The following is a 13,935-nucleotide window of genomic DNA, read 5'->3' as shown; positions in this document are numbered from 1 at the left end:
ACTGAATGTTTGTTTTTTTTTTTCTGACATAGGCAGGCTCCAGGAATCGAACCCAGGTCTCCAGCATGGTAGGCGAGAACTCTGTCACTGAGCCACCGTGGTCCACCTGCTTTTTGTATGATTTTTAATGGTGAGTCCATGTTCCTTGCTAGGAACTCTTTGAGGCCTGGTTTCAAGTGGGTTTGTGTTTACCAGGTGCCTGGGAACAGTAACAACTTAGAGCAACTCTAAATGAAATTTTAAGTATTTTTAAGTTTTTCACATCATGCAGACATGTGAATTCCAGCCCCAAACTCATGAGAGTGGGCTTATAGATTCTGAAGGAAGACACCCTGATCCAGAAGCCAAAGCCACAACAGATAATTATCCCTATATTGTGTAGGGTATACTTTCCTGGTTTGCCCACTGAGCATATGACCTTTTAGGGGTCCTGGTGTTTTGTGGGGATTTCCAATCCAATTTCCTTCATTGTTTGAACTCGAGGCTTTATCTCCTGTCTCCATATACTGTGCCTACTTAAACCCAAGCTGCAGGCTGCCAGGGAATGCCAGATTCTGACAGGGAAAACACTAGTTTCAGTATTCACTTACCCCACTGGATTTGTGCTTCCTCACTGTTTCTAACCTCTGAGAATTTCCCTTACTTTCCTGCCAGCTTACTTATGCATTAATTTTTTAAAAAAATTTATCCAACATGTATTAAGATGGTTTCTCCAGATAACTAGACTGCTATATTGTTAGAAATAGATCTAGTGTATATTACTTTTCTCTATATATAAAAATAATACATATTCACTATAGGGAAAAAATGAAACCACGGATGCCAAATAAGAGGAAAATAAAAATGATTCCTCACCCTACAGCCAAGGAATAACCAGTTAAACATTTTGGTGCATATGCTTCCTTACAGAGTATGAAAGGCATCCTTTGTACTTGTTACTTTGAAGGTATTTTTCTTCCACTTTAACTATAGTGAATATCTTTCCCTAGAATCCATTATTCTTTAAAAACCTCATTTTAATTGAAGTTAAATTATCCACATGTGTGCCATGGCATCCATTGATGGAGACAATATTTGAATTAAAGTGTGCCTGACTTCTAAGTCTACTTTTTCCATTGTTCCACAGGGCTGGTCAGTAATGTGGTCTTGGGCATGCCAGGCAGGGTCTTTGGAGTTCTGTTTCTACTTTATACCATGAGCTGGGGAGCTCCAGAGACTTTTCTGGACATTCAGTAAATTCATTCTCTCACTGGCCCAAACACTGTCAGACACTGGGTTGTGTGAGGGTTCCACACTTGGAGAACGGACTAGATCATCTACCTCAGAGTCTCCTTTTGTCCACGCTAAGTCCAGCCTCTTGGGAGCTTTCTTATGGCTATAGTAGCCACATTTCTCCAACCAGATGTTTAGGTACATGGTCTGAGTAACCTGTGTCCAAAGGTAATAGAATGATTAAGACTAATTACAGATGGCCTCCTATGAATCTAAAACTTCATTATATGCATTCCATATCTTATCTCTAATCCCTCCATTATCACTTACCTATAAAGTAGGTGATAATCTCTCCATTTTATAGATAGGAAAACTGAGGCTCAAAGAGATTAGCTTGCTCAAAATCACACAACAGTAGATAGTAGAGTCTAGACTGGAATCCAACTCTGTTTTATTCCTTCTACCCTGCTATGCTGCTTCTTACTTTTGGATTTTTAGAATACAAAGTACACTGAGGGAATGTGAAGAATATTTAACTAAATCTTTGGCAGCCTGCTGGGTTTGGCTAGAAAGTACCTGTCTTAAATACGACATGTTTATAATGAAAACAGCTCCCATTTGGAGTCAAACCTGAGTTCAAATACCAGCTCTGCTGCTTAGATGCTTTGTTACTTTGGGCAAGTTACTTAACTCTTCTGAACTCTGTTTTCTCATTCATAAAATGGGGATAATAGTCCCTCACAATGTTATTGTGAGGATTGGGTTAGATTTTATATAAATATAAATATATATATATGTGCATATAATATGAAGTGTTATATACTTATTTTTATATAATTTTTAAAAATCTCATTTTATACACATATACATATATCCACAGCCCCTAGGTATAAACTGTGGCTGGCATAGGATGGTCACCAACCTCTCTGGGCCTGCCACACTATATTTCATAAATCTGCCAAGAAGAGCAAATGAGATGGTATAATTGAAAGGGTTAGGTAAATGTAAAATATTTCAAGAAAATATGAGATGTAGTTTTGCCTCTGTGTTTTTAATGGAATGATATTTATCCCACCCTTTTATAACTGGGGGTTTGCAGGGTTTTCCACCACAGCTCAGGGATACCAAATACAACGTGAGTTAAATAATATGCACCAATTTAGCTTTACACACTGACCAAGTCTGACCAGGAAACATGAATTGCTTTAATCCCCATATTCATGAGAGTGCTCTCTTCGGAAACCGCATTTTCTCTTTGGAAAAAATACTAACAACTAAAACCATTTTCACATTTAATAATGATCATCAGGGGGATATTTACAATGGCTTGGCTTTTACACATTATTACACATTTAATATTCTTCCCATCTAGCGCTACACTAGCCAGTCCCTCGCAACTAGAGTCCCGCAGGGTCCTGAGGCCTCTACCAGCGCGCTCAGTCCTACCTAAGCCCTGAGCCAGGCCTGGCCCAGCAGGTGGAGACTCAGTAGCTTTAGCCCCAGTGTTGTTCTTTCTGCCATGAGCCTAGAACCCTCATGCCTAAGAGGTACCTCAGACTCTACGTGGCTGCCAACCCCATCCTCATGGACCTGGTGCCATTCCATCCACTGGGCTGCCCCCTCGGTGCCCAGTTAGTACTTTAATTCCCCACTAGAAGGACAACCTGACCATGATTTCTAGCCATTTGGCTGGGCCTCCTGCCAAGACCTTACTTTTTCCTCCCACCAGGGCACAGATACAAAGTCATTAGGCATTCTCTGTACACTTTGATGATATCTGACTCAAGCTGTGAAATACCTAAACACAGAAAACCCTGAGGTCACAGTGCCTGGTTGCCAGCATTGACTAGAGCCTGGACTCCCGTGCTCCTTTTACCATCCCGGACTCACAGCTATGGACCCAAATGAATCCCAGTTTTGTTTGACTGGCCCTTTGGCTTTGAAAAGCTTTTGCTAAATCTCTGTCTCATGTTACCCAGGCCCTTAAACCTCAAAATGTACTGGCCTATGATTCGCATTCCTACCTAGTGGTCAAAGCTGTGAGGGTTGTCTCTAGTCCCTCCAGTTTTAATATTTTAATATCATAGTTATTTGTAGAAGACATGAAAAAATATAGAAATATGTAGGTAAGAGAATAAAACTCTCACATATATTCTTGTCATCCAGAGATAATCACTTTTAGTATTTTGGTAAATTCCCTTCCAGTTTTCTTCTGTGCATATGTTTTTTGTATCATCGAAATCATACTATACATACAACCCTGTAATTTGCTTTTGCATTTAGTATTTTATTATAAGCATTTTGCCATACCACTAAAATTGTTGTTGTTTATTATTTTTAATGACAGAATATATAACCATCAGACTAGTGGAAATTTAGTTTGTTCATATTCTTTGCCTACTTGGATGAACATATTTATGGAATACCTTGCCCTCATTATTTCGCATTATATCTTTGGGGTAAATTTCCAGAAGTGAAATTTCTGAATTTCTAGGTATTGACATTTTTAAGGCCCTTAATTTGGCCTTGGTCTGTGACCTTTTAAATTGCTAAGAAATAAATTCATTCACCAATTCAAAGCTTTTGTATCTTTTGTTTGCTATGAAGTTAACTACTGAAATCACAATAAAAAAAGGGTGACGAAATTATCTATCAATCTCAACAGAAATACAGGGTTAAGATATTTCACATAGGAGTAGAACTAGAAGTAAAAAGACAAGGCAATATTTTCAACTGACCCACAATCACTTTCCTAATAACAGAAAGTACTCATTGAGATTTGTAGCTCTATTTTTTAGACTCTTCTCAAAGCTATGAATCTGAATCTGAGTCAGCAGCCTAAACAGCCAGAATTAGAAACAGCAAACTCTATTTCTGAGTTTCTTGTATAGAATGTGAACTTGGGATGTCAGCTGCTCAGAATCCATTTATGTAACAAATTTTTTAAAAAATATCTGTCTTCCCCATGAACCCTCCCTTGATTCCACCAGGCGCAATTAATCACTCTTCCCTCCATAGCACACTGCCAGGGCCTCATTTAGCACTAACTTCGGTGTTCATCATATCTGAGTTATTTGTTCAAGTCCCCCTCTAGGCTCTGAGCTCTGAAAAGACAAAACCCAGTGTGGTTTCCACGATTTATCCCAGAGATCAACACATAATAGACATGTACAAACAGGATGAAGATTTTTTTTTCCAACTTGCCAGTGAGCACATGGATTCTGCCTTGCTGGGAAGTGGAGTGTAGGATAGGTCTAGAAGGGAAAGCTGAAGGAGGGCCAGTACCAGCCTAGAGGCTGTACACAGCATGATGGTCAGAATAAGAGAGTAACACTTCCAAAATTTCACTGGTTCCAAAACAAAAGAAAAAGTCATCCATTAGTTCACAGATATTTACGGGATACCTTCTAGGTACTAGAGAATCCTAGGATCCCAAAGCTCATGGGGAAATAACAACAACAACAAAGAGGTTTCTATGATACTACTAGATGGATGAGGGAAAGTAAGCATGCAAAACCAGGATAGGATAAGAGCGTCTGCTCAATCATGAAACAGAAACCACCATCGTCAGTCAGTTATCTACAAATCATTCAAAATTATTTCAAGAAGTCACCACTTTGTGGGCCCCTGCTATCTACCATGTCCAGATTATCACCATTTTTTTTTTTTTTTTTTGGTAGCAACCTTCCAAGGACCTTTGAAGTCTACTAAATCTTACTAGACATTTCTCGGGATTCCTACACATATCGTGGCTTGCCATGAAAAATACATAACTTCCAAACAAACATATATTTAAGAATATGTTTTACACAATTGGGAAATATAGCTTAGGCTTAGGGATAAAGATTCATTAAGAAAAAGCGTGAAGTGGCGGGAAGTTTTGGAGTAATATGCCTGGAATAAAGCTTCATTCTGCTGATTATTAATCTATACCTTGGTAAGCTACTTAACTTTTCTGAGGATCAATATTCTTATCTGTAAAACAGGGATAAGATACTCACCTCATAAGGAAGAAAGAAGATGGAGAAGAAGTGGGAGAACAAAGAAGAGGCTATGCAAATCAGACACTGAAATCTAGCATCAAAATATAAGGCATGTGAATTGCTTAAGAGAAGGAAGGAGAAAACAGTATTCACAGTGGGTAGAGGAATGAGCAGCAGACCAGGCATCAGGTGACTCGGATTCCATTTCCAGATCTATCCCAAACTAGCAGTGAGACCCAGGGAATTCCTTCCCACCTCTCACGGACTGTTTTCTCACCTGTAATTTGTGGGGGCTGGAATAGATGACTCTAGGGTTCCTCCCAGTTCTGACATTTTATCAGACTCTTGTTTCTCTCTTCTTCAAAAGTGAGTGAGGCAGGAGATAATGAATCACTTAAGAGCAAGGCCAATACTGTAACAAGACTTGTTCAAACTTCCATGACACCAGGTTAAGTAACTACCACGCTGGTTCACCAAGCAGAATAATTAGTGCTTGTGAAAGATCCTGCCATGTGTTGGTGTTTCTTGAGCAATGAAAAGAGATCCATTTCCCATTTTGACAGTGCTACACTGGGAATTCATAAAATATTGAAGTAGCTAATAAAGTCATTTTTCATTTCAACAGTGGTTTTCTCTATGTATCTCTTCACTTGTTTGTCCAGCCAGCCAGCCACAGATTTATTCGACTAATATGAGTACCAATATGAGAAAGAGACATTCAGGTATGCTGCTTGCTTAGTCAGCTCATTCATTCACTTGTCTGTGCATCGTTCCAATCAATATTAAGTGCCTTTCATTTACCAGGCTTGATGCTGGGTTCTGGAGACTCAACATAAGACAAGTTGGTCCTAGGCACAAAGAGCTTCTGATTTGATAGAGGTGTCACCCATAAGGCAGATTGCTCAGTATGATATAAGTGTAAAGGGAGAGGTGGGCACAGGGGACAGGGCTCAGACTGAGAGTTCAGGACTTTCATAAGGTAGCAGTGTTTGGGCTGAGATATAAGAGACTTAGGGTGAGCCAGCTAGATGGTAGTCAGGAAGAAGGGAAGGCCTTTCAGGTCAAGGAAACTGCGTGTGTAAACACCCAGAAACATAGGAGAAAAAGGCACAATTTTGGAACTCAAGTAATATGGATGGGACCTAAAGTGTGTGAAGGAGCAGTGAGAGGGAAGGACGAAAGGGTAAGGGTGGAGAGGGAAGTCACCAAGGGAAGCTCAAGTAGCAGAGAAATAGCTTTCTTGGTAGAACTCAGATAGCCAGCAACCCGCTCTATCTGTTTAGAAGACTACTGAGAACTAGGAGGCTCTCAAGATGTCCTCTGAAGAGCCAAAATCAGGACCTCAAAGCTGGTGTCCTGAAGTTTATGTCTGTAGCTGAAAGGAGGGCCTCTCAGGACTTTGCTCCATACTAATAAATTCTTACTTTGCCCATATGTCTAACAAACTTGGTGATCTAGTTCTCAGACGAAAACACAGCAAGGGACAATCAGCAACTTAAGAAGGTGTGCTGGTTTGAAAGGAAGTATGCCCCCTAAGAAAAGCCATGTTTTAATATAAATCCCATTTCTTAAAGGTAGAATAATCCTTATTCAATACTGTATATTTGAAACTGTAATGAGATCATCTCCCTGGTTGATGTGATTTAGTTAAGAATGGTTGTTAAACTGGATTAGGGGATGACATGTCGCCACCCATTTGAGTGGGTCTTGATTAGTTTAAGAAATTCTATAAAAGAGGAAACATTTTGGAGAATGAGAGATTCAGAGAGAGCAGAACAATGTAGCCATGAGATGCAGAGAGTCCACGAGCCAGCAACCTTTGGAGATGAAGAAGGAAAATGCCTCCCGGGAAGCTTCATGAAACAGGAAGCCAGGAGAAGAAGCTAGCATATGATGCCGTATTCGCCATGTGCCCTTCCAGCCAAGACAGAAGCCCTGACTGTGTTCACCATGTGCCTTGTCACTTGAGAGAGACAACCCTGAACTTCATCGGCCTTCTTGAACCAAGGTATCTTTCCCTGGATGCCTTTGATTGGACATTTCTATAGACTTGTTGTGATCGGGACATTTTCTCGGTCTTAGAACTGTAAACTAGAAACTCATTAAATTCCCCTTGTTAAAAGCCATTCCGTTTCTGATATTTCCATTCCAGCAGCTGGCAAACTAGAACAGATTTTGGTACCAGGAGTGGGGTGCTGCTGCGGTTTGCAAATACCAGATATGTTGGAACAGTTTTTGGATGGCTAAGGGGAAGACTTTGGAGGAACTGTGAAGAGAATGATGGAGAAGTCCTGGAGGGCTTTAAGAGACTGTTGGTGTAAATGGAACCACTGCCAATCTTGGCAAAGGAGACACAAAAGGGAAAAATTGGAGTTTGCAGAGTAAGAACCATGGAAGCTCGGGTCTGAAGCCAAGAAACCTCGGCCAGGAGAGTGGACCCACCCATATACATGGAGAGGGTGAGTTTACCCTGAAGGGCGAGGATGAGTCTCCCCTCTCATTGCAGTGGAAGAGTTGTGCAGCCTCGGGCCTTGGAAAAGGCGTAGCACGCTCCTTGGGGGACTGGGAGAGCCTGGCTGCCACCATGTGGAGGGGTTGAGCATGTGCCCCAGAAATGGCAGAGAGCCCAGGGGTGGCCCTGATGCCTGGAGAGAGTGGAGCCCAGAGGTGGTCTCCTCGATGTTCCCCGAGGTTGATTTGGAAAGAGGCCGGCCACTGCATAGGCCCTTGGAAGGGGTGGGACTGCCACTTTCTATAGCCGAAGGATGAATGACTTTCAGACTTTGAAATTCCACGGTGCTTGCCCTGCAGGTTTTACATCTATATTTCTTCCAATTTCTCCCTATGGAAATGAAAATCTATATCCTGTGAATATCCTCCTTTGCATCTTGGCACCAGACAACTTGTTTTGAGATTCACAGGTCCATAGCAAGAACAGAATTATTTTTTGCATCTGTTTAAGGTGATGCTTGAAGTTGCCAAGTTGACAAGGGGTGGACATGTGTTAGTTAGATTCAGTTGTCAACTTGGCCAGGTGAGCATAACTAGTTCTGTTGCTGCGGACACAAGCCAATGGTACATGAACCTCATCTGTTCCTAATTACATTTGCAGTCGGCTAGGAGGCGTGTATGCTGCAATGAGTGACATTTGACTTAATTGGCTGGTGCTTAAATGAGAGAACGCAATGTAGCATAGTCTAGCAGCTCGGCATTCCTCATCTCAGCACTAGCAGCTCAGCCCAGGCCTTTGGAGATGCAGAAAGAAGTCACCCTGGGGAAAGTTGTTGGAACCCAGGGGCCTGGAGAGAAGACCAGCAAGACCATCCTGTGCCTTCCACGTAAGAAAGAACCTCAGTGGAAAGTTAGCTGCCTTTCCTCTGAAGAACCAACAAAATAAATCCCCTTTTATTAAAAGCCAGTCCGTCTCTGGTGTGTTGCATTCCGGCAGCTAGCAAACTAGAACAGAGGGTATGCCGGTTAGAAAACATGTACTCCAGGAAAACCATGTTTTAATCCTGATTCAATTTTCTGAGGGCAGCTGTTTCTTTTAATCTTGATTCAACACTGTAGATTGGAATCTTTTGATTAGATTATCTCCATGGAGAGGTGACATACCCAATTGGGGGTGATTAGATGGAGATGTAACTCTACCCATTCCAGGTGGGGCTTGATTAGTTTACTGGAATCCTTTAAAAGAAGAAACATTTTGGAGAGAGCCAGAAAGACAGAAACCTCAGAGCCAACAGAGAGAGAGCCAACAGAAACATAAGAGCAGAGCTAACACAGATGCCAACATTTGGAGAACAGAGACAGATGTTTGGAGATGCTTGGAGTCCAGCAGACATTACCATGAGAAGTTAAGCAAGCCAGAACCTGGAGAGAGCCAAGGGAAGCCAAGAGATGAAAGCCAGCCCTGTAGAAGCAAAGTGAGGAACCCCTACAGAAACAGAGGCTGAAAGAATGGATCCCAAGAGCAAGAGACTAGCAGATGCCAGCCATGTGACTTCCCAGCTGACAGAGGAGTTCCAGATGGATCAGCCTTTCTTGAATTAAGGTATCTTTCCCTGAATGCCTTCGTTTGGACATTTCCATAGGCTTAGAACTGTAAACTTGTAACTTATTAAATTCCCTTTATAAAAGCCATTCCATATTGCATTCCAGCAGCTTCCAAACTAATACAGAGGGAGAAGGACTGTCACAGGCCACACAATCTGCAGACTGACAGTGCCAACCTGAAAACAGAGGAGGCAGGAGAAAAACTCTCCAAAGCTGGTACGAGATGCTCAAGGCTCATTAGAGGCACCAAGGAGTCACAGAACAATCTGAAATAGATTTGCAGAATCATCATTAGACCAAAAAATCAAATTCACTGAAATGTATTTAAGAAATCAAGACTCCCAGTCTAATTTTTTTTTGGTACTAAATGGTTAAACACAAGACCATTTAAAAAACAAGGAAACCAAAGACTCCTCCTCTCCAAGGGTCTCAAATAGCCAAGGTTTCACTGTGATGACAAGGGCCATTTTGAACCAAACTGTAAGTGTTCATGGACAGGTAGAGTTTCTTCCCAAATGCTCATTTTAAGTCTAAGAAAAAGAAGCCTAGTGAGGGGAAGCCATTGTTGTCTGAACCAACCCAAGGAGAGGCAGAGTTGAATTAGAACCTGGTTCTCTTGACCTTTTCTCCTGTGTCATGGGAGTCGGGGGGCTAAGGAAATCCCCAGATGAGCATGTTGGGAGGCCTCAAAAATGGCTCCCAAACAACTGAGACCCTCTGGCACAGTGGAGAAGGGGAACAAAGGGTCCCAGGTCAGGATGATGGATGCCAACGCTCTAATAATCCTTTCCCAGCACTCCACACTTCAGTTCCCATCTGCTGACCTCACTGGAGGCCCTGTAATGTAAGCAGGGCAGAAATGATCTTGACCCACCACAAGAAAACTGAGGCCTAGAAGGGGATAACTAATTTACCATTTTGCATGCAAGTGCAAAATCGTCACTAGAACTATGGTGTCTTGCCCTATACAAGTCCTGAACATTGGTTTAAAAAGCCCCAGAAAGAGGTCTCCCAGAGTGAAAAAAAATCTAATTGGATTTTCCATTAACCTTGGGTAAGTCTACAGTCTGACTTTCTCTCATGGGGTACATCTGATATTATTTAGTGATTACTTGGGCCAAAGTACATTACTTATCTACAATGAACAATTGATTTCATATCCCATTCCTTGTAATACTTCTTTGACATTCTAATACAACAGGAAAAGTCCCTGTATGTTCTGCAGTGCTTTAGAAACCTTCCAGTTTCTTCATGGTTTCCTCTGTCAGCTGAATAAAACAGTTTGGAAAACAGTAGTGCATTATTAGTACTTCAAATCAAACGCCGATTCTAGCACTCTACAGCAGCTATTTTCCTTAAAACACATTTATCATTAAAACAAAGGGTTGGGGGTTTGCAGGAAGAACAATGTTTTGAGCTGTCAAGACAGCTGAAAATGTTTGGGAAAATATATGCTTTTTTGAGATAATGCTTGCTTTGTAGGTAGGCGTAATTTCAAAATGCTGTACGTTAACATTTTTCTAGGTTGCACAAGAAAGTGCCAGGAAATCTTTGACAGTCTCAAATATAATTATACTTTTGATTAATAAGTCAAATTTGCAATAATAAAAGATAAATCAGCAAGAATAACTATATGGTTTATGTTTCCTCATATTTTTAAAAGGTAGTTGCTGGTTTTGTTAAATGAGAGAGCCAGTAGTAATCACTTGAGATATTACTGTGGGTGGGAAGCTGGTTTTTCAACACTGGTATACTCTCTAATTGGTATACAACTCTTTTTTTAACAATAATGATGATAATCACACACTGATATTTGAATAAATCCTGAGAGTTTGCAAAGTTTTCACCCATTATATCCCAGGTTGTATCAGTTAGGGTTCTCTAGAGAAACAGAATCAACAGGAAACACTAGCAAATATAAAATTTATAAAAGTATCTCACATAACCATGGGAATGCAGAGTTCAAAATCTGCAGGGCAGGCTGTGAAGCTGATGATTCTGATGGAGGGTCTGTATGAACTCCACAGGAGAGGCTTGCTGGCCAAAGCAGAAAGAGAGCCTGTCTCTTCTGAATTCTCCTTAAAAGGCTTCCAGTGATTAGATTAAGCATCACTCATTGCTGAAGACACGCCCCTTGGCTGATTACAAATGGAATCAGCTGTGGATGCAGCTGAACGTGATCATGATTTAATTCTATGAAATGTCCTCATTGCAACAGACAGGCCAGCACTTGCCCAACTAGAAAAACAGGTACCACCACTTGGCCAAGTGGACACATCAACCTGACCATGACACTCCACCCCTTGTCAACTTGGCAACTATACATGTCTCTATAAACCATACCTAATTTCTAAATAAAAAACAATAAAACACACTTTTTCTTTCACCTACCAATACTCAACTGTCCTGTATATAACTGGAAACACATTAAATCTCTTCAGAATAGGGTGCAAGTCCTTGGTTAATATGCATTCTTAAACTTGATATCTTACAACTTAAATAGTATAACATGAATAAACAGCATTACAGTCTTCATTTCTGTAACTGATCATGTGGTCGTAGTTCATATTTATCACTACCTTCTTCCACTACCCATTCCATGTTCCCTTTACCCTCAGCAAGCACTTCAGCTGGCCATGGTTCTTTTCCTGGTGGGGTGACCCAAACCTTCATTCCTGAAGTTTCAGAGCCATTGGTAGTCCTGCCTGGATTGGGTTGTTGCAGTTTTCATTGACTTTAATCACAGGGCATGGTAGTACTAAAAGACGCCCTAGGGGATCTCCTATATTCCAAGAAAACTCTTCTTTACCTCCATTGTGTAGTTGCAGTCATATTTTCCCCTGATAGTGAGGGTCAATCACCCCAGACAATAATGTAATCCCCTTCTTGGCTTGTTGATCCGGGGGCATGAGTAGCCCAAAGTGACCAGATGGCAGTCTTAGATTCCAATTCAATGGAACCATTGTTGTTTCTCCTGGTGGAAGGACTCCCCCTTTTGGAACTAAAACCTGTAGATCAGCAGAACTCAGGGTCACAGGGACAGGAAGTAAAAATTTTCCTAGTGGATCACTAGGGGTAATAGTGAGTGGTACCATTCCTATTTCCACCCCTTGGTTCCTGGACCCATGGATCCTGGCTGTGGGAGAAACAGCACCATACAGCGGACACTGATTCAGAGCATATACAGCTTCCTGGAGAACATTACCCCAGCCTTTCAAGGTATTGCCACCTAGTTGGCACAGTAATTGAGTTTTCAAAAGGCCATTCCACCGTTCTATCAATCCAGCTGCTTCTGAATGATGGGGAACATGATAAGACCAGAGAATTCCATGAGCACATGCCCATTCCTGCACTTCATTTGCTGTGAAGTATGTTTCTTGATCATAAGCAATGCTGTGTGGAATACCATGACAATGGATAAGGCATTCTATAAGCCCATGGATAGTAGTCTTGGCAGCAGCATTGCGTGCTGGGAAAGCAAACTCATATCCAGAGTATGTGTCTATTCCAATTAGAGCAAATCACTGCCCCTTCCATGAAGAGAGTGGTCCAGTGTAATCAACCTGCCACCAAGTAGCTGGCTGGTCACCTCGGGGAACGGGGCCATATTGGGGGCTGAGTGTGGGTCTCTGCTGCTGGCAGATTGGACACTCAGCAGTGGCTGTAGCCAAGTCAGCTTTGGTGAGTAGAAGTCCACGTTGCTGAGCCCATGCATAACTTCTGTTCCTACCACCATGACCACTTTGTTCATGAGCCCATTGGGCAATGACAGGAGTTGCTGGGGAAAGAGGCTGACTGGTATCCACAGAACGGGTCATCTTATCCACTTGATTATTAAAACCTTCCTCTGCTGAAGTCACTGTCTGGTGCACATTCCATGGGACACAAATATGTTTATGTTTTTAGCCCACTCAGAAAGGTCTATCCACATACTTCTTCCCCAGATCCCTTTGTCACCAATTTTCCAATTATGGTCTTTCCAAGTCCCCGACCACCCAGTCAAACCATTAGCAACAGTCCATGAGTCAGTTTACATATGCACCTCTGGCCAGTTCTCCTTCCAAGCAAAATGAAGAACCAGGTGCACTGCTCAAAGTTCTGCCCACTGGGAGGATTTCCCCTCACCACTGTCCTTCAAGGACACCCCAGAAAGGGGTTGTAGTTTACTGTCCACTTTAGGGTGGTATCTGCATATCGTGCTGAACCATCTGTAAACCAGGCCCGAGTTTTCTCTTCCTCAGTCAATTCATTGTAAGGAACTCCCCAAGAGGCCATATCTCTAGTCTGGGAAAGAAAAGGTAATGTGGGAGGAGTGGAGACCATGGGCATTTGGGTCACTTCCTCATATAACTTACTTGTGCCTTCAGGATCTGCTCTGGCCCTATCTTGTATATACCATTTCCATTTTACAATACAGTGCTGCTGCACATGCCCAACTTTATGGCTTGGTAGGTCAGACAACACCCAGCTCATGATAGGCAACTCAGGTCTCATGGTAACTTGGTGGCCCATGGTTAAGTGTTCAGTCTCTACTAAGGCCCAGTAGCAGTCCAAAAGCTGTTTCTCAAAAGGAGAGTAGTTATCTGCAGCAGATGGTAAGGTTTTGCTCCAAAATCCTAAGGGTCTGCATTGTGATTCTCCTATAGGGGTCTGCCAAAGGCTCCAAACAGCATCTCTATATGCC

General features: G+C 41.9%; 1 protein-coding gene across 4 annotated transcripts in view; it reads right to left on the bottom strand.

Moving 5' to 3' along the window:
- TTLL11 (tubulin tyrosine ligase like 11) overlaps nt 1-13,935 on the bottom strand; it is a 272,555-nt gene that overhangs the window by 75,874 nt on the left and 182,746 nt on the right. The window contains exon 8 of one of the 4 annotated variants that reach the window (XM_077143082.1): nt 880-1,428. The exons of the other annotated variants lie outside the window; for them this stretch is intronic. Within the exon in view, the coding sequence (XP_076999197.1) occupies nt 1,407-1,428 (22 nt within the window). The 3' untranslated portion in view covers nt 880-1,406. Of the gene's footprint in view, nt 1-879; nt 1,429-13,935 lie in introns of those variants that run through there. 4 annotated transcript variants of the gene reach the window in all.

Source organism: Tamandua tetradactyla, chromosome 2 (assembly GCF_023851605.1).
Source record: "Tamandua tetradactyla isolate mTamTet1 chromosome 2, mTamTet1.pri, whole genome shotgun sequence".
Taxonomy (NCBI): domain Eukaryota; kingdom Metazoa; phylum Chordata; class Mammalia; order Pilosa; family Myrmecophagidae; genus Tamandua; species Tamandua tetradactyla.
This window is presented reverse-complemented; position numbering and strand designations above follow the sequence as displayed.